At 39.4% G+C, this 19863-nt stretch overlaps 1 protein-coding gene across 1 annotated transcript in view; it reads left to right on the forward strand.

Moving 5' to 3' along the window:
* The window catches only part of GABBR2 (gamma-aminobutyric acid type B receptor subunit 2), a 491071-nt gene that overhangs the window by 298776 nt on the left and 172432 nt on the right, over positions 1-19863 (forward strand). Inside the window, exon 9 of the mRNA XM_075084470.1 lies at positions 17064-17144. Coding sequence (XP_074940571.1) covers positions 17064-17144 — 81 coding nt within the window. The remainder of the gene's footprint in view (positions 1-17063; positions 17145-19863) is intronic.

Here is a 19863-nt window from a genome sequence, read left to right on the forward strand (position 1 = left end):
TAAATCAAGCACTGTTCGGTTGCCTGTTCTGTATGTTTGAACTCTGCAGCCACATCATATCATAAAGTTTAAATAACCAAGTTCAGATGTTTTTTATTATTTACTGTCTTTAGATCTCGCAAAAATACTTTGCTGCTGCTGCTGAAGAATAAGCCAAAAAAATGAAATCTGTAAATCTGAGAAATCAACATCCTTGCTGAGAAAGCCCAAACTGTACTTTTCAGTAATGCCAATTAAGATTAAGAGTGAATTCATAGTAGAGTCTCCCCTACCCCTGCAGCAGCACAGTAATCTGGAGAAGAAGCAAATCCTAAGACTAGTCCCTCAGATATCAACCTGAATGGCTTATTCTAGCAGGACAAGGGAAAAAAGGAGGCTTTAACATCCTAGCTCACACTGCTGCGTGCATAAATTTTTCTTGTACCTGCAAATCATGGTAAACTCCAAACAGTTATACCACCCATAAACAAGGAAGCTTTCAGTAAATTGCTAATGCCGGGCTCTGTTGCACTTCTTTCCTTCTCCATGGCTGAACTCTGATTTGGAAGATCCGTTCACAAGTGAAGAAAACTTCTGTTGAGGTCAGGCTTCAGCCTTTAGGCTGACTGTACAGTTGGGAACAAGAATTTATTCTGAAAAATTGAGCATATTAGTTTTGTAAAAGATAACGATGTGGGAAATAATTCTGAATGTGTATTCATGATGCCAAAGCTCAGTTGTACCTGAACAGTATATCTGGGTTAGGGACTCAACAGCCTGTGAAATGGTAGCTTATATGTCTTCAGCTGAAGACTCTCTTGTCTGAGCAGTCTTGTGGGATGTATCGTCTCAGGCTGACAAGTTCAGTGCTGGAATGAACTTTCAGAGCACAAGAATCATTAGTGTCATACCTGGGTTTTGGGGACTCCCTGAAGCACCTCTCTGTTCATTGCCTCAGACTTGCTGGACAGCTGTGGCTGACTTTGTCCCTTGTGGTGCCTGCTGTTCAGTGCAGTAAGCGAGACAGTTTGGTATCGGCAGCCTAGTGGCCTGAGTACAGATGGAGCCAACTCCTGTGTCTCTCTCTTACCAAATTTTTTATCAGCGGAGAACATTTTGACAGTCACAGCTCCACAGCTCCACAGCAAAAAGTATTATGCTGTGTTTGACTATAAATATATAATTTTAAATCTTTCTCTTCTGCACTATTATTTTTCTTTTTTTAACATTTGTGATAACTTACTAAGTTTCTCTAAATGTGGTAATCCTGTACAACACCAAAGAAAGAGATCTAAATATTTTTAAAGTTATGTTTTGCACTTTTTGTTTACGCTTGGCATTCAAATGAAGTTGCAAGATGAATTCATTTTAGTGAGAAAATTAAAAAATTACCATTTATACAGTAAGAAGAAATGTAAGTTGATTTCATTAATTTTTGATTTATTTCCACCCAAAACCAAATATTTTGAGAAAAATTGTAACTTGATTTGGAAGTAGTAATTTTAAAACTGGCTTTAAAACCCTTTCTTTTATTTGTGATTTCTATAAAAGCTATAGTAATATAATTTTAGAAAATATCATCTGAGATGGCATGCTCTTAGCAAAAACGAATTGCGATAGTTCTGTGCAACTCGATCTTCAAGAGGCTCGTTTTCTTTCCGATATAGAACTAAATTAGTCATACACAGATTCCTCTAAGAAAACGTCTCATGCAAGAAGCAGAGAAATTCAAGATTCCTTAAATGGATTTTTCACCAAATTATGTGTATAGTGCTCTGTTGATTATTAAATTACACTCTGTGCTAGGTCAAGGTATAGAATAACTGATTATCATTTGTTTTAAGTGAATAGGAATTAGATAATTAAGAAGCATATTATTGGGTTTCAGATAGCAGGTAATTTTGTGTTTAAACTCAACAAAAGGTTTGGATGGGGTGTAAAGAAGGAGGCTTTTATTAAGAAACTAGGAGCAGGAAAATGGACCACTTCAGAACAGATTTAATTTCTTTTACTAAAATCAGTGGGCAGGTTTTCACAAAAACAGTATTGACTATGGAAGATAACACAGAATGTATAAGCTACATCAGAAGATGGGTTTGGTTTTTGTTTTCAGTCGAATGCAGTTATCTTTCAGTAGAATAAGCTTTACAGCATTTTCTGTAAAAAACTTCTATGGTCTGGAAAGCCCCACCGAAGGAAATAGAAACAGTGCATCTGCGAACATCATGCCCTGAGTTAAACATGTAATGATTTCATACATTATCAAAAATACAGTATAAGTTTATGTTTTCTGTCCGTTTGTTCTTTACTTCATTTTTATAGGCAAAATCAAGGCGCTCAATAGGACAGATTTATAGACAAAAATCACAAACTGAGTAGGTACAGTGTTCTGGTTGGTGAATTGCTGCTTTTGAACCAGACCTGGCTGAAAGAGACCCGTAACTCTTTGGACCTTTTCTTGAAAACTTCAAAACAGTAGTGATATGCCCAAAACAGTTGATGAGTTTTGAGGAACATAAATCCTCCAAATAAGAGAATATTAAAGACTTAATGTTAGGTAAAAAGGCCTGTAAATAATATTTCTTTTGGGGGTACACAGGGTTGATGGATCTACATGGCTGTTTCCCAGGGCTCTGGTCTCTCCAGGTTTAGCTGGTATAACTTTTGGTAACGAAGCATGGTGAGGCGGTGTCCTTGCCCTCCCACCATCTCTCTGCCCCTCCCATCACTTGTGCCTTCTGGTCACTGGGCTCAGTGAGATTGTCCTATCTGACCGCTGAGCTGCGTCCTGCATCTGTATGTGTATTAGCCTGCTCTCTGGTCTCTCTGTCAGTCCTTCTGGTCTCACAAAATGTTTTTCAGTCTTATAATCCTGCTGAAACTTAAAAACAAAGAAAAATGATGACGTTTTGGCATGGGTTAAGGTTTTTTGGCTTTACTAGGGACAACTGAGGTATATTGCCATATAAACAGAATATTTTTGGTATATTTGGGGGAGGGTGTCAAAGCAGTGAAGTGATTCAGTGTTCTGGGGGTAGGAGCATGAACTGGGAAGGACTGTGTTGTTAGTGGCTTGTCCAGAAGAGCCCGTAAAATTTTCTTGATAGCTCCACTGTCCCTCCCACATATGTGCACAAGAAACACCAGAAAACCTATGACATGCTATCTTTAAAACAACAGCTTCAAAATCTGCCAGAATGACTGGGGGCACACTACACAGGAAAGAAATAACCCAAGTGATGCAGCAGGTAGACATGGTCTCGGTACTGGTTGCAGAAGTGAGCATCACTTTCACCCTGGTGCATGAATTGCAACACTGGTATCCTCTACAGCTCAGGTACAAAAAGCACCTGCAGAAACATTCTGTCTCCTGGATTAGGCTGTTAGGAAGTTACAGAATATTTTCCATTTAAGTAAGAAATTTCCATTTCTAGGAATACATCTGCTGCTGCATGCCAGAATTTATTTAGCAGAGCAAGGCAAAGCAAGCTACAGTGTTGATGCTGTACATGGGAAGCAGGGGCACTGCCAAACAGCATTGCTCTCCCGTGAATGGCGTGATTGAAGAGGAGCCAGCGACATCTCTTGCAGCAAGGCCAGAACAGAGGAGGATGCCACACGAACACTGTTCTGTTCAGCAGCTGTGTTTTCCCCCATGTTTACCCATGCTACTGATGCAATGAGGAGTGATGTGATGTAGTTGAGTGAGAAAGTGATTTAAGCAGGGTGGGCTTTTGGCACAGGCAAACTGTCTTAAAATGTGCTGTGGCATGCAATGCGAGTCATAAATCCTAGCCCCTTTGTTGTCCCTTCTTGGTCCTGGTCCTACCAAGACAAACATTCCTCTGAGAAAGTCAGGAGGTGCTAAATGCTGAGACAGAAACACTGATGAGGTGAGGAGGGCATCAGGAATAAAGAATAAAGAAAGGAATTTGGGGATCCCTGGTTTCCAAATATGCAAGTGAGGATCCAGGCAGTGGTGTCGCACAAGAGGTGTTATGTTTCACATGTTTCTGGCTGCCGCATGCTCATAAGTTTTGACCTTTATTGTCTTACATCCCATTGTTCTGGCTTAAATCAAAGTTACTTAAATCTAGAAACATGTGATTGGTGCTAAATTTTTCTGTACTACCCAAAACACAGGAAAGCAAGACAACATTTTTACATCTTGTACTGAAAAGCAGTTAGTAAGAGCATTTGACTTGCACTGCTAGCTCCCATTAATCTGTAAAAGCTGTTGCATAAGAAGTAATTGTGTACAAGAAGGTGAAGAGACTAAAACTGTACCTAAGTTTTAGTAGTTTTTTTCAAATATAGTTTTATATTGAGGTTCTTAAAATTTGGGGGGTTAAACTTTTATGGTCAAATAGGTAAAGTGCTTGCTTTTCATAATTCTGCTAACTGTATAAAACACACGTGACATGGATTATGATTCTGCTCCATTCAATGTTTGTTTTTTTTTTTTCTTTCTGAAATGTTCCATAATTTGAATTTCCATTGAATGCTGTAACTAGTGAGAGATTGGTAGCAATTGCTTAGATACATATGCACTGAGATGCATACTCACTTTCTTCAGGTAAGTTTTAAATCCCCTTCTCACAGTTTAATCACTGTGGGTTTGACTTTCAAACTTGTTACAAAGTTCGTGGATCAACTGACTTTTGTAGATAGCTTATAGTAATACTTTGCTAGCAGTTTCAGGGGAAAGCTTTTAGAAATATTTTTTTCTTTAAACTATTTTTGGCATTTCTTGCTTCCAGGATTCCTCCTGCTCTCATACTCCAAACAAATCTAGCTTGCTTTATTCATCATGCATCTACAATTTTAATACTATGTCAGGCAAAAGGCAAAACTTTATGCTAGAACAGGGAGACGAGTATCCCTCACATTTGAAACACTAGAATTTTTCAAGCGTTGATTCCAGTTGTAATGAAAAACTGATGACGGGAGTTTTGTACACCAGTTTTCCAGAGTTTTGTGCATCCTCAGAGGTTATTTAATCTAGTCTTTTATGCCCAGCCATTTGTAAAGTCTCTGCAGTTCTTCACTGTCACGCTGCAATATGGTGATACATAAGAAAAATGCATACTTCTGCTTTTCTAGTTTTAATCAGCTTTTCAAGGATTTTTGCCTTATATTTTATTTCATTCCTACAGTCATAAATCCTGTCCTTTTGTAACAAGTTGTTGTTCAAACTAAAATCATCACTGCTGTATGCTATCAATTTTCTGGCCAGAATAGGTTCTTGCAAACTATGAATGTTTTTTCAAACTGTTTTCTCTCAGTACTTAAAATACCAGTTTTGATTCTGGAAACTCTTAGATGAATGTGTTTAATGTTATGCACAAAAACAAAGCTATGCTTCTGCATAAATGCTTGTGTGATCTGGCTGTGCTTTTCCAGGCAACTTTATTCCAGAGCTGTCTGTCAGGTGTATTATATAACTGCTCTATATTAATTATTGAATCCTTTATTATTTAGAGTAATTATGATTTAATGGCTGTAGCTTTCCATGGGAGGTTTTTTCTCATAATACAGGCCTGTTTTCTGTAGCTATTCAAGCTCCATATGAGGAAATAAAAGGAAAAATAAAACAGAATTCAAAATTAAAAAGCACAACAATGAAGCATACCATATTGTAGTAAAATTTTGAAGCAATCATTACATATAAAATCAGGTACTATCACTTCAAAACTTTCTGTTTTAATCAGTATTCTGCACCACTTTCTTTACTCTTAGTAAAATGCATGTTGTTCCTAATTAGTAGTAGTAGGAGGAGATTACTGTTGGCTCTTTTTCCTCCCTTCTGTTTTTTCCAGTAGATCAGTAATACAAAGAGTCTACTAGAAACAGGTTAAAGCAAGCAGAGGTTCACTGAATTAGCAGGAAAAATGAGTTATTTCTCCGGAACTTTGACTTTTAGCAAGTTCTGGTTGGGGTGTGTTTCATTCAAATACAAGATCACCTTACAGGTTAAAAAAACCATCTAACCAATCCAAAGCAGCTTCCTGAATGAGCTTTTTTTAAAAAAAAAAAAAAATTATGGGTTTTTTTCATGTAAGTTTTAACATCATTAGAATTTAAAAGGAAAAATAAAGAAATAGTAGTGGTGATAAATTTTGAAGCTCAAGACTAGAATGCATCCTACTTAAATGTACCGGTAGTAACCGGAGGAAGCCAAACATCTCTACAACATGAAAAATGTGTTTCAGGGTGATTTGACTATTACTATCATCTTACTTTTCAAAACTGTTTTGGCCTCATCCTGACATAAAATTCACATACACTAACAACCAAAAAAAAAAAAAAAGGTGTCAAATGGAAATTCATAAAGGGAGCAGTACCGTTGTAGGGACCTATTGGGCTAGGCTGGTGCACAGAACATTTCAAATGATGGTTTTTGAAAACCAACCACTTTTTTTGTATATCACCAGCCTCCCATGAGTGGATCCATCTCCTGGATTTGTCTCTTAAAGCCTGTGAGAACTGAGTAGGGCACGGTCATTTTTTCTGGCTGCCAGTATTTTGCAGAGATTTCATGTCTTCCATTGCCTTAGGGCATGGAGCTGCACAGCCCCACCACCTGCACCCCTCGGCCGGTGTCCCAGGCTTTAGGTTGCTCACAGGTGTGCTTATGGTCTCGCAGCACCCCTTCTCCTGTGGGGCACCCCAAACTTTCCAAACTTCTCAGGTAGCCTCTTGGGGGTCAAAGACAGGCAGAAACACAGACTTCAAAGAGGAATTTCCCAGCAGCCACTTCTGCTTGTAAAAACATTGAAAGTAGCACTCTTGAAGACATTTTTCCCACCCTGCGAATCAAGGAATCATGCAATTCATGGTTTGATGGGTGTCCTGGGCTTGTGTAGCATTTCTTGTTTTCTCACTCCCTGGTGTGCCATCCCTAAATGTAGCAGTGACAAGCCCGTCCCTGATAGGGAGCATACCTCCCTGAGGACAGAGAAATACAATCTGTGATCCCATGTGGCTCTAAGCCCCGAGCCAGGCTTCTGCATAGGGAGCTGATTGTCAGGGGAGGGCTAGAGCTTGAAAGTCACAGTGTCTGCGGCTTTCAGTGGCTCTTTGAGTGACAGCTTTCTTGTTCGTCTCAGCACTGGAACCTAGATCAGGGGAGTATCACTACTTGGGTGCCTTTATAGTCTCCCCTATACCTCGGCAAGGGATCACTTGCAGGGTATTACACAAGTGGGCTTTTTCTTGCTCTGATTTTTTCCTGGAATACTTCCCCTACCCTTCCTGAATACAGTATCTGGAATAAGCCAGCCAGGCTGAGTCAAAACTGGCTTTTTTGTACAGGAAAAAAACCCTAGCAGTTACCATACAAATTACAAGACAGGAAAGAGCATAGAGTTTGCAGCTTTGTATAAATGTGTCCAGCACAGCCTCAGCTATCTTATTTTATATCTTATGGTGAGGGCAGTGGGAATTCTGCCTTTGGGTTTGACCCTGAATGATGAAGAAGATATTCAAAGCTCTTTATGTGCTACAGTATTTTCACAGGCCACCTGGTGTAATGGCAAGAATGGATATTCAAGGACATAGTGAGTAGTTCAGATCTAACACTCATAATATGCACAACAGCTGCTGCTCTCCTCACATCTCAGGCATGGTAATTATGAAACCTCAACCTCTAAATAATGCATTCTTAACTCTGAAGAAGTTTAAGGATGTAGTGTGTAAGAAAGAAGCCAGAGCATCTCGTTTTCTGACCTCTCAGCTGGAGCCGACCAGGCACAGCCTGCTGCAAGGCTGCTCAGCATGTGCTGAGGCCTTCCCTTCCCAAGGGAGGGAAAGCACAACCCTGACAGATGGCAAGGGAAGGCCCTAATCATATAATCATAGGTATGCATCCAAATAAGCCATAACAGAGCTTTTGTTTTATCCCTGCTTTGTGTGAGATTACGAGAAAGCAGGCATGCCTTGCTAAGTGGAAGGAAAACCACCTTGTTGTGAAGCACTCAGTCACTTCGTCATGTCTGTTGAATAGCTGGCATGCTACTCTGCTCCCATCCTCTGGCCAAGCACACATCTTGTGTGGTGGGGGAAGTCTTTATTTCCATTATGTTATGCATTTAAGCTTGGTTATGAGGTATATCAGAAAGGGCCACCCAACCCTCAAACGGAGGACTGCATCATGTAGCTTGTTCTGTACCTCTGAGCAGCCCTGGAAAAAGCGGTGGCAGAGACTTGGTCACACTGTTCAGGTGTCGTGGTTTAGCCCCAGCCGGCAACTAAGCCCCACCCAGCCATTCGCTCACTCCCCCCAGTGGCATGGCAGGGAGAATCAGAAGGATAAAAGTGAGAAAACGCCCGGGTTGAGATAAGTACAGTTTAATAGGTAAAACAAAATAGTAATAGTAATAATAACAATAATAACCTAAGGAAAAGGAAAAGCAAAAGCTGTGAGCGCAAGGAAAGCAAAGCAGGGAATTCATTCACTGCTTCCCATGGGCAGGCAGGTGTTCAGCCATCTCCAGGAAAGCAGGGCTCTGTCACACATAACCGTTACTTGGGAAGACAAACAGCATCACTCTGAATGTCCCCCTTCCTCCTCCTTCTTCCCCCAGCTTTATATACAATCCGTGATGCCATGTGGTATGGAATATCCCTTTGGTCAGTTTGGATCAGCTGCCTTGGCTGTGCCCTCTCCCCTCCCGGCTTCTTGTGCCCCCGGCAGAGCACTGGGAAGCTGAAAGAGTCTTTCACTAGTGTAAGCACTACGTTGGGACACTTAGCTGCTACTTAACAACAACTAAAACATCAGTGTGCCATCAACACTATGCTCTACTATTTTCTAAGTAACTGATTTGTTGAGGGTTTTTATTTGTCCTCTCACCTCCAAAAAACAGGCAATACTCAACATTGGATTGAATTCAAAATTTCAGTTAGATATGTAATGTGTTTAGGTAAGTGTAGTGAAACACTTCTTTTGGGCATTCATGGGAAAATCAAATTAAATGCTAGACTACTTAATATACCGGAGGAGGAAAAGGTCACCCTGATCTTCTGTGTGATTCAACTAGAGTATGCAGGTGGGCTGGAATCAGGGCAGCCCAGGTCTCCAGGGCTGTATCTTCTGTCAGGACATCCCCTGGTGGTGGCCAGTCGCATCTTCTGCCAGGTTTGTATGGAAAGTTTAAACACTGAGCTAAGAGATAGAAATGATGGAAGCCAGGATTAGGCTACTGTCAGGGGTGTCTTGCATTTTTGGTCAACAAATGAACCTTAACCTGGTGAGTCAGAATAGGCTGACAGCAGTGTTATATCCAGTCTTTTCTTCTCTAGATAAATAACACCACTTGGGGAATTTGAGTTGAATTCATAGGCAACTTTTGGGTTAACTGAAAAAACATTCTTTGGTAATTTGATAATGATTCAAATGTTTCTTCTGCCAGACTCTCCTGATAGTGCACACTGTGCCTACTCAATCTCCAGGGCACCAGAGAGATAATAATTGCATTTATTCCCCTTGGATAAGAGATCTGGAAACGCTGCAGCTCTGTCATCTTGGGTTAAACCACAACAGTTTATTTGGAAGTCTCATAGGTTGTCAAAATGGATACGCTGCCGTCCTATGGTTTGCTGTCCCTTATCTCTGAATTAGTGCAGTATCATGGTGTATCTTAAATTGTGCCTCACGGTCTCTGATGTTCCTGCACTCTGAAATCAAGCTCAAAAGGCAACAAAATGTGGCCACAGTCTTTCTCATCGGCATCTTCACCTCTTGCACAGCCCTGGCTTCAGTTGTCCCTCTCCTGGCGAGGCTCTGACAGATGGAGCTGCTGCTGGGCCCTGGGCTGCTGCCAGGGGGACTTCTCTGCAGATCAGAGGCATTCGTGTCCAAACCTGTCACTGCCTGGACAGCCCTTCAAACCCGAGAAGCTCCTGGGAGGTCTCCTGGGAAGCCAGCCCAAGACTGTGTCTGCACAGTTTGATTCTAGCACACACACTGTAGCAAATGGAGTAACGTATGAGAGTAAAGGTACTTAGAGGCATACGACAATTAATGAAGTTGTGCAATAATTTAGTAATAAACAAAAATTCCTTCTTATGGTAGCTGCCTGTCGTTTTACACATGCAATGCTATTTCTGAGTCAGGAAAAGCACACTGATTTCGAACTCTGCTAGGAAGAAGTGATTCCAAATAAGTGAAATAAAAATCAATTTTTGTTTGTAGGCCATGTTACACTCAGATAAATATTAATAATAAAAAGCACATGCATGTTTAAACTCTGAAGTGCTGTGTGACTTCAAAGAATAATTTTCTTTGGCAAATAAACTCTTAGAATGATGACAATGTTCATTCTATGAAAAGTTAATAAACCCATAAAAGGGGATGAACAACAGAATAGGAAAACCCTCAGCTGGATTGAGATGTTGCAGTTATTATGCATGTGTGTATCCTAAAATATAATCATACCGTACCTATTCTTTGAATATATTTTTGGGTTTGTTAGCTTCCTTAATGGAGTTAAAGGTAATTCAATTTATTGACATATGTTTCGGGGATTATACTCTGGCTATGATTGTCAGTTAAGATCTTATGCTAGAATTATTAAAAACAAAAGAAGTGTGATCTCATATACAATCTCATTTCAAACTATCACAGAATCTATTAAACATCCTAAGAAATGGGAACTTCTTTTTAGAAGAGTTAATGTAAGCTCTGTACACTTGCTTTGTCACACCAGTCATTATACTTCATGGATAATCTGCCTTCGTTATTGTATATTTGTTTGTAACTTTCTCAGTTTCCTGGATGAAAGGTATAATGATGGTGTTAGCAATTCAGATTTTAAGAAGTAAGTGTTTTAAACTCAAAATAATTATTTTTTATTTCATTGTTTGTGTGTGATTGTAATTCATTCAATTATGAAATATTTATTTCATAGCTCTTTTCTACATAATATATAAATACCTAAGATTAAAAATCCACATGAACTATACTACTAAATTTTTATGAAGAGCTAGAACCCAGTCTAACAGGCAAAATAAGAGACAGATGTAAAATCAGGAAGATAAAAACAAAGGTTAAAAAGAATCAGCAAATTTAATTTTTATAAGCGGTTAAAAATGCATATGCTTGAATTTTTTATGGAAAAATCTTTTTGGGCTATAAAACAACTAGATTTTTTGTGAGTTCAGGATACTTAATGACATTTTACGTGCTGTTTGCTTACTTGCTTGCTATTTCCTGTTAGCTAAATACCATTACTAACGAAGTGAAATAAGCCCAGGGTTAAGACTTCTTAGCTTTTATCCTGACTCTAAGACTGACATACACTGTTTGGCCTTTGGCTGGTTTAACATTTCTGTCTATCTTGCTTTATGGATGAATGAAATATAGGACTTGAGAAGTGGCTATGAAGAGTAATTATCACTTGCTATATATACTGCTTTCCTGTATGTTGTGTGCACTGGGATCCAGAATTTCAGAAATAAAACACTAGACAAGAACTTCAAATGAAGGAAATCATTATGCAGGAGTTAAAGATGAGGGTAATATTTCTTTTGGCAAAACCAATTTTTAACTCCTAATTACAGGTGTAAAAGCTGTGGTAATTCAAATCCTTGCAAGGGTAACATATTTTTCTTCCTTGATTCTTTCTTTTGTGGCAGCTTCTGCTGAAGAATAATCTTCTATCTGACATGACATTTTCTTCCTTATTTGAACTGCAATTCTTAATCTCAGTATTGCTGTCTTTAAACAAAGAAATGGTTGCCTACAAGTGGATAAAAATTCATAAAAAAGGCTTTGCTCATTCATTATTTATAAGCTTCTCTTGTGATCTTTTTTTTTTTTAATTGGAAACTTTCAACGTGTATTGGTTATTGCTGATATATGGTAAGGATAACTGAAAAGCTTCCTGGTCCTGTTTGACAAGGATAAATTATGAAAGTTAAGATTACATTAATTAGCTAAGAGTTTCTGCAGGATCCACAACATAAAATGTTTCTGTATTTATTCTGAAGGAAATTAGCTTTCGTGATGCTTGGCTTAATTCAGTAATGTAAAGGCATTTAAAGCAGCATTTCCAGCTTTTGTGGTAGATCGTTATTTTGCGAAACAGGTTTCAAAACGAGTGAGACAAAGGTAAGGCAGGTTAGAAGAGACTTTGCAGGCAATTTGCACAGGATTAACTGAAATATGGGAAGTGTTCTCAGACTTTACCATTGATTTGCAGTCTCCAGCTTAGGTTTTTAATTGCTTGTGTTTGGCCCATCTTCTTTCCTGGGACTGGTTCTCTGAATACCCTTGGTTGCAGGATTGCTGTTGCTTAGTGTGGCATAATAGCTCTTCAGGAGCCTTCACAGTAATAGAGGGAATGAGAAAGAAGACCCAAGACCTGTCCATGACAAATGATTACTAAGTGACTGACAGTTTAAAGTGCTAAAGAAAAACATTCACTCTTTAAAAGGGAATGTGACCAGAAACCAAACTGGAGAAAAGTAAACCTCAGGACACAGTAATGTAATGTGTCCATGCACCTGTCACCCCATCTCTGGCCTGAACCTGTCAATGAGTTGCCAATAGCTTGTGAATGGTGAACTTTCAGATAGGTTAGATGTGTCTTTGAGAGTGTGAGTACTTGTGCAGTGGCATGATTTTTGATTCATATCTAGGAGATTGGCTTGAAATTTAAATTTAAAATTAAAATATTTCCAAACTTTAAGTGCAAATTTTAAGTCCTTCCTAAGGATCTTTAAGCATTTCAGGTGTGTATGCTCCATGCTCAGTTTCACCTGCTGGCTGCCACTTGGGCATTTGCCAAAATTCTTCTGAGATCTGATGAGTAAATATTTCCCAAAGCACTCAGCATTCCTGTTGGGCTGCAATGCATGGATGAGGAACAATGTGCAAGAGCTAAATGTTTCTGTTGTAGGGCAAGGTTTAATAATATTGGATCCTGAGGTAGGCTGCTAAGTGCTGAATATGCGGCAAGATTTTCTAATGTGCTAAGTATCTAATCACTCCCACTGAATTATGATGGTTAAGCAAGAGGGGCAGCTGACAAAGAGTGGGAGAAGGGACTGTTAAACTCATGTCAGAGGAAGGTTTTCAGGGAGTACAGTGATAATTTCTTGAGCAGTGAAGCAGGAGGAGCTATATTAAAAAAATTTTGAAAAACTTTTCAAGGAGAAGGAGATATGGAGGCGGCACCTTATGCGGGGATGTTTTTTCAGGACAAACTAAGACCTAGATACTGTGTATGCTTTCAGCTGTAGGTTGTCTTTTTTTCTGCTACTTCTAAGTTCAGAATACCCTAAGTGTCCTTTAGATGAGAAATCTCAGTGACCCTTAGCTTATCTGGAGAACAGTCCATAGGAATGTTATAAAATTTTCTTTAAATTTTACTTTGTTGGAAAGTGAGTACTCATCACTTGTACATGTTTGGCTCTGTAGCTTGCATGGAAACCGAGCTTTATAAAGAGCTGAGACGTAAGAAAGTATTAGTAGTGTCAGGCTATGGTAAGGTATTTAGAGCTTTGAGGTCCTTAATTTTCATTTACAGCCATGCAGTTTGGGAACCACGGTAATGTTATGGCAGGTCTGTTCATTTGTCCTCGTTCTGATGGGCTGGACATAGTTTTTTACATTGTTATAATCAACTAGATATGTAGGAGTTAATGAATGTGTTCACATATCAATATACATATTTTTGTAACTTCGTAGGATATATTATTATTTAAGAGTGCCCTTACTACTATAGGCATAAATTATACCGGTATAAACATGTTTATATTGGCTTAACTGCATCACCACCAGGGTTGCTTGTACCATTTCAGTCGGACTGACATACTTGAAGGTAGTGTAAGCTTTAGATATAGACAATGTCTTAGTGTCATTAGGAGCTAGCCAGCATCGTCTACATAGAGGAAAATAAGGAAATCCATCTGTCCCATCTCTTATGCATTGCAAGTGCTTTCTCTCATCCTTAAACGTCTGGAGAGGACAAGGGGGAACAGACACAAGTTGCTTTTGGGGACATTACGATTGGACATGAGAGAGAAGTTTTTCACAGTGAGGACAGTCACCCATTGGAATAATCTCCCCAGGGAAGTGGTTGACTCAGCCACGTTGGACACCTTCAAGAGTCGTCTGGACAGGGTGCTGGGCCATCTTGTCTAGACTGTGCTCTTCCTAGAAAGGTTGGACTAGATGATCCCTGAGGTCCCTTCCAACCTGTGATTCTGTGATCTCTCAGTAGAAACTATCTTCTTAAGGTGTGAATAAGTACACTTACAAAAATGCAGTGCAAATGGAAATTATGACATATAGTGAAAGGAACTGAAACTAAGCATAGTCTCGTCTGAAAATTCTAAATGTAAGTGGTTATCAGTCATACTGGCAATCACAACACTGTTGTGTATTTCGGTAAGTTAGTTTTACTCAGTTGATGTCAGTTGCAGGATTATTTTTGCTTTTATTCTACAAGAACATGTAACTACTACCTGATATGCAATTAAAAATCTGTTGTATTACCTTTTTAAATATGGCCCAATGAATTAAATAGTAGTGTGTCAGTTTGTCTGGAGTTGCTTAAAGTGGGCTATAAAATTCTGTAATAAAACTTGTAGAAGAAAACATTTTAATTCACCTTGAAGAGTTCTTTGTTGGCAGAAGGGTTTAATCTTGGCTATATCAGTAATCTGTGACAAGGATTAGTTGTTTATGATTCTGTTAGGGATAATTTTCAGTGACATACGTCTGGGCCAGTTTTCTTTTGGTTCGTTAGTTTTCGTACTTTTATGTTCCTGTGTGAAAGAACAGCTGCAGATTCAAGTTCTAAAATCACACTGCTCCTGTCATGGTATGGACAAACATTATCTCACAAAACAAATATGTTTTCCCTCATATTTTTCTTCCCCATTTTAACCTGAGCAGGGGCATTAAAGTACAATCTCTCCATCATGAGTATGGAAAGATCAAGTTAAAAATAATGAAAGCACTACAGAAAGAAGCCAGCACTGTATTCTGGATATTGTGTAAAGAACTTTGCTGGTGTATTTATTTGAAGGAGTTCCACTTCCTCCTGTCTCTTTGTTGCTGAACACACAGAGATTTTGACAGATATGAGCTACATTATACAAACAGTATACTGGCTTGAATAATTCAGAATTTCCAAAGGGAACTCAAGGGAATGGCATATAGAAAAGCAGAGCCTGCAGTCTTTAGCTGCACTGCTTGTGCAAGAGAGCAGAGGGCCATACTGCTGCCTCCTTGCTTCCTTTAATTAATATTTGGAGGTGACTTTGTCACTGATCACTATTTGCGCTTGGGGAACTGAAAAACCAACAGCTGTAGTTGTACTCCTTGCTGGGAGTACAAAAGAGCACAAAGACTATTTGTGTCTCCACCTCAGCACCCTGTAATCATGCTGTGATATGGATAGTATATCCTTCCTCTCAATAAAAATATGGTTTATTTCCCTCATGAACTACTTCACACAATTGCAACTACTTTAAGATATTAAATATGTTTATGGCTTTTCTTGACTTCAATAAACCTTGGCATGTGCTCTATGAACTGTCCTTTCCCATTTGTAAGGGACAAGGCACTGATAACGAGGTTCCTATGTACTAACCACTTTTTTTTTGTTTTTTTCCACACTCTTGGATTCTTAAATCCAAAAGAGTCTAGCTCTTCAGCTCAGTCCACCGTGGAAGTTTGTTTCTCCAAATAGCTCTACTGAGCTCTACAAGGGCTAGCTCCTGGTACCCAGGCTATCTAGTTGTAGGCTACCTATCCATATTGCACTACACTGCAGTTACCATCATAAGCACGTTCTCAGTGTTCGTCTGTAAAGGAAGCCATCTAAGAATTCATAAATCTTGAAAAGGAATGGGCATTTTATGTCAGACGAAGCAATCCCAGAAAAAATTTCTCAATTGCAGCACGTTAATCAGTAGACCACAGATTTACACTCTCTTTTGTGTATGCTTACCCACCTATTATGTGCATCTCGTATCTAATCTAATCCCAGTAACTGCTCCATACAGAAATGTTTGTGGAGCAATTACTTGTTTCTCTTCATTGTTCATCAGAACTGTCAGGTTTTAGCCTGTTGCTGTAAAGTTGTGGCTAGACCAACACCAAGGTGCATGTCCTCCCTATTTGGTACAAGTAGATGCTGTGGACTATCTGGCACAGTAGATGTTGTGGACTATCCCAGCTGTCCTGAGCCAGCTTATCAAAGAAAGCTTTAACCAATGTGCCTGTGGTTTATAAGTCTTTGATCAAAATGTAAAAGTTTTAGTGTAAAAGTGGTAGTCTAGTACGCTCCTGCACTTCTAAACCATACCTAAACCTGAACAGACAGAGCGGAAATTAATGAATGCCAGACGTCATCAGAAGGGTGGGACAAATGTGTGCCAGAGCTCCAGCTATTGAGGTCAAGGCAACAGCCAAACAACTTCTTATATCTGTGTTACCCTACTCCATTAGGTACAAGAAGGCCATATATGTGATGATAGTCCCAAAATAGCAGATGAGAGTAACAGTAAAATTTTAGCTCAAGTGCACATTGGCTTTAATTATATAACGTGGTATGTTTTGCAGTCAGTGTACTAATGAGTTGCTAATTTCCAGTCAGAATAAGAGATTAGATACCCAGCATATCTATTAACTAGCCAGTCTACTCTGTACTGGCTGGAGCCTGCCACTATGACTCCCCTGGGAAATACTTCACTAAGCAAGATGTCCTAGTTGTTAAAATGAGATTGGAATGTGTGATTTAGCCATGTCTGTTCTCCCAGCAAAATGTCCTGCATGGCGTGAGCCAGTAAGTAAGTATGTGATCTTTAAGATGGAGCTGTCTGTGCCCAGTAACAACAATTCCCTGATTATGTAAAGGAGTTCTTAAAAATACTCTGTGTTTCTTTAAAGAATCAGCAATATTTCTTTTAATTATGTTAGCTGTCTGGAATTCTGCTTTAATAATTCATACACTTCAGACATATTCCTTTTCCTTTTGACATACTGTCAAAAAAGAAGGCAAAATCAGTTAAATAATTGAGAACATGTGAACTGCCATAAACAATCACTCTTCTTTGTTCCTCTGCAGAAAGGAAGGAAGTGAAGGTGGGAGAGTACAATGCTGTGGCTGACACACTGGAAATAATCAACAACAGCATCAGGTTCCAAGGTAGGAGAGAAAACTGGAAAGAGGTACAGGAATGACATGGAGAGATATATGTAGTTTTTAAGACTGCATGCTGTTAAAGAACTGTTTTAGGTTTTTTAATACCAAGAGCTGTGACACTGCATAAAGAAAAAGGGAACTGAGCTGTGCTGAAAAAATAGAAGGAGAATTCTGAAAAGAAAATCACAACATTTAGACATTGTATAATTGTTTTGCGTTCCAATGACCAGGACAAATTCAAATTTATGTGTGTACACAAATGTTCTTTGATATCTCAGCAAGCTGCAGATGCGTCTTCTATTTAATCTCCACCAACCAATAATGTTCTAATTTCATCCCCATTTCCCAATCCCCCAGTTTCTCTTACCTGAAGGCTGCTCTTGTGTGCTATGTTTGCACAATCAAGGAGGAGGTGGTTGTTTTTCTTTGGGAGGTGTCTGTTAGGCAGTTAGAAAATAGGATTTCAAAATACCAAGTCTAGCTTTAAGATGACCCATGTGAAACACGGCTACAGAGGGTGTTCAGCCCAGCAACACTCCCAAGGTTCAAAGCAGGCATGTAGCCTGTGTTGCTGTATCTTCTTGTATTCCTTTTTTCCCCAGGTTGCTCCAAAGTTAGCATGGGGACATCCTCTGCCCTCACAGCGGTTGGAGTGTGGGCATGCCCATGCCTTTCTGAGCATATCATCGTTGCAGCCAGATGTCAGCTGAAATGAATTTTTAAGGGGTTCTCCTGTTCAATATAGACATATACATTCGTTTTAAAGATAATAATTATGATTTAATCTTGACCTCTGCTATGGTGCAATTCAGTAAAGGAAGGTAAAGTCAGCTTCATGAGATCTGTTCGATCTCCCCTGGGAGTGGTGGATGAGGATCAAACTGCTGTATCCTGTGCTCTCCTACACCTGCCTCCAGTGTCCCAACACCCAGGGCTTGCATGAGCATGACTAGAGTTTGACTGTAGTGATCTAATCCATGACTGCTTGTCCATCTGCTGGAGCTTTCCACCCTCCCTTCTGGTATCTTTTGCTGGACTTAAAAGAGCACAGCTACATGCACTTCTCACATCTGTCTGGAGAATGAGGTTTTGGAAATGACACATACGGAATCTATCCCAGCTGCCAAAGTCTGGGAACCAGCAGATTATTTTTGCTGCAAGGAGGAATGGATGATGTTGTTGAACACTGATTCAACACCATTAATTTCCAGAGAATATATGCAGGATTAACCAAGTAACAGGAGACAGGTTTTGTTCATAATTTCATGTCTTTATGGACAATAGATGATGGGAAAAATTATCTCCTCAGGCTTTTTTGGAGATCAGACTCCTAGTTCTTGTTCTGACTGCATCTGGTGTTCCTTCTACCCGTAGCCTGTTTTAGGTTTGTCTTAAGATGCATTATATGACTCTAAATGAACCTTCTCCATTTACATACCTTAACGTTTCATTCAGGCAGTCAGGTATATGGTGTGGAGGACACTGTTGTAGCATCTTCCAGGCAGTATAAAGAACTTAGTAACTTGAAGTGTTTGAAATGAAGAGTAGTAAATACAGCCGTGTTTAAAGCATTGCATAAAATTGCACACAAGAGAAGAATAAATCATAATATTAGAAGCAATAGAATTGAATGGCCATTGCACTAATAAGAAAATACATTTTATAGAATCACTGGTTAATTATATTTAATAAATACAAATCATCAATATACTCTATATTTTACATACAGCAGGGTGGGTTTTTTTCTTTAATATTAGTTCTTTTAATTCAGGCATGTTCTTCATTGTATTTTTAGCTCATTAGTGGTTACCTAATTTTATGAAGTATCATGCACTGTAAATGCACGCTCTGAGGTGGGAAGAGGAAAAGGGGATAATCTCAGGTACTTTTCTCCAGTATCAAATCAGTGAATGGTCCCTTGAATGTCATTTTATTGTGATCACCTGAAAAGAAATTTTTTTTTTGCAGAAATGTTGGGCATAAAGGCCAAAGGATAGCAAGTTTCCATTGGCTGAGTTGTCTTAACTGATATAGATGAAATTCTCTCTACTTGTACAAAGCCTTGAATATTCTTCTAGGTGCAAAGCAGAAGAGTGGACGTGAAATTTAGCTATGGCAGCTGCTGGTCAGTTATTTACAGCTCTGTGATCAGCAGCTCCACAAAGCCCTTCCTGTGCTGCTGTTTTGGGAAACAGGACTGCTCCACCCTCTGTGGTCATTCTTGCAGCCCCATGGAGAACTGTCGTGAAAGGACAGGCTCGGTCACCATAGGGCACACAAATCCTTTTCTGAAGGAAGGCAGTGATGCAAAAGGCCTTTTGCCAATCCCCTGCACCAAGGAAAAATTTAGTAAGCAGGTAAAATGGAGTATCAGAAGTAGGGAATGCAGACCTTTATTGCAGTTGTCGTAAAGTAATTCTCATTAAACCAAGAAGCCTTTAATTAGTGGCAGCTGACTGTCGATCAAGCACTTGGCTTTAAGTTTTTAAGTTCAGATATTCAAGTCCACATCTGCAGGGATTTGCAAAATGGGTCCATCCCTATAAAACTTTTGCTACCCATTTTTCCATGTTGTTCCATTCTGTAGAGTCCCGAGGGTACCAACAGCCCTGCCTCCCTGCTCTTGGGGCTTTCCCCACCCTGCCCACAGCCGAGGATGCCATGTCAGCCCCCCGGGGCATTCAGTTCCTGCTCCAGTAATGCCATACCAAGGCTGGTCTCC

Source organism: Phalacrocorax aristotelis, chromosome 2 (assembly GCF_949628215.1).
Source record: "Phalacrocorax aristotelis chromosome 2, bGulAri2.1, whole genome shotgun sequence".
Taxonomy (NCBI): Eukaryota; Metazoa; Chordata; class Aves; order Suliformes; family Phalacrocoracidae; genus Phalacrocorax; species Phalacrocorax aristotelis.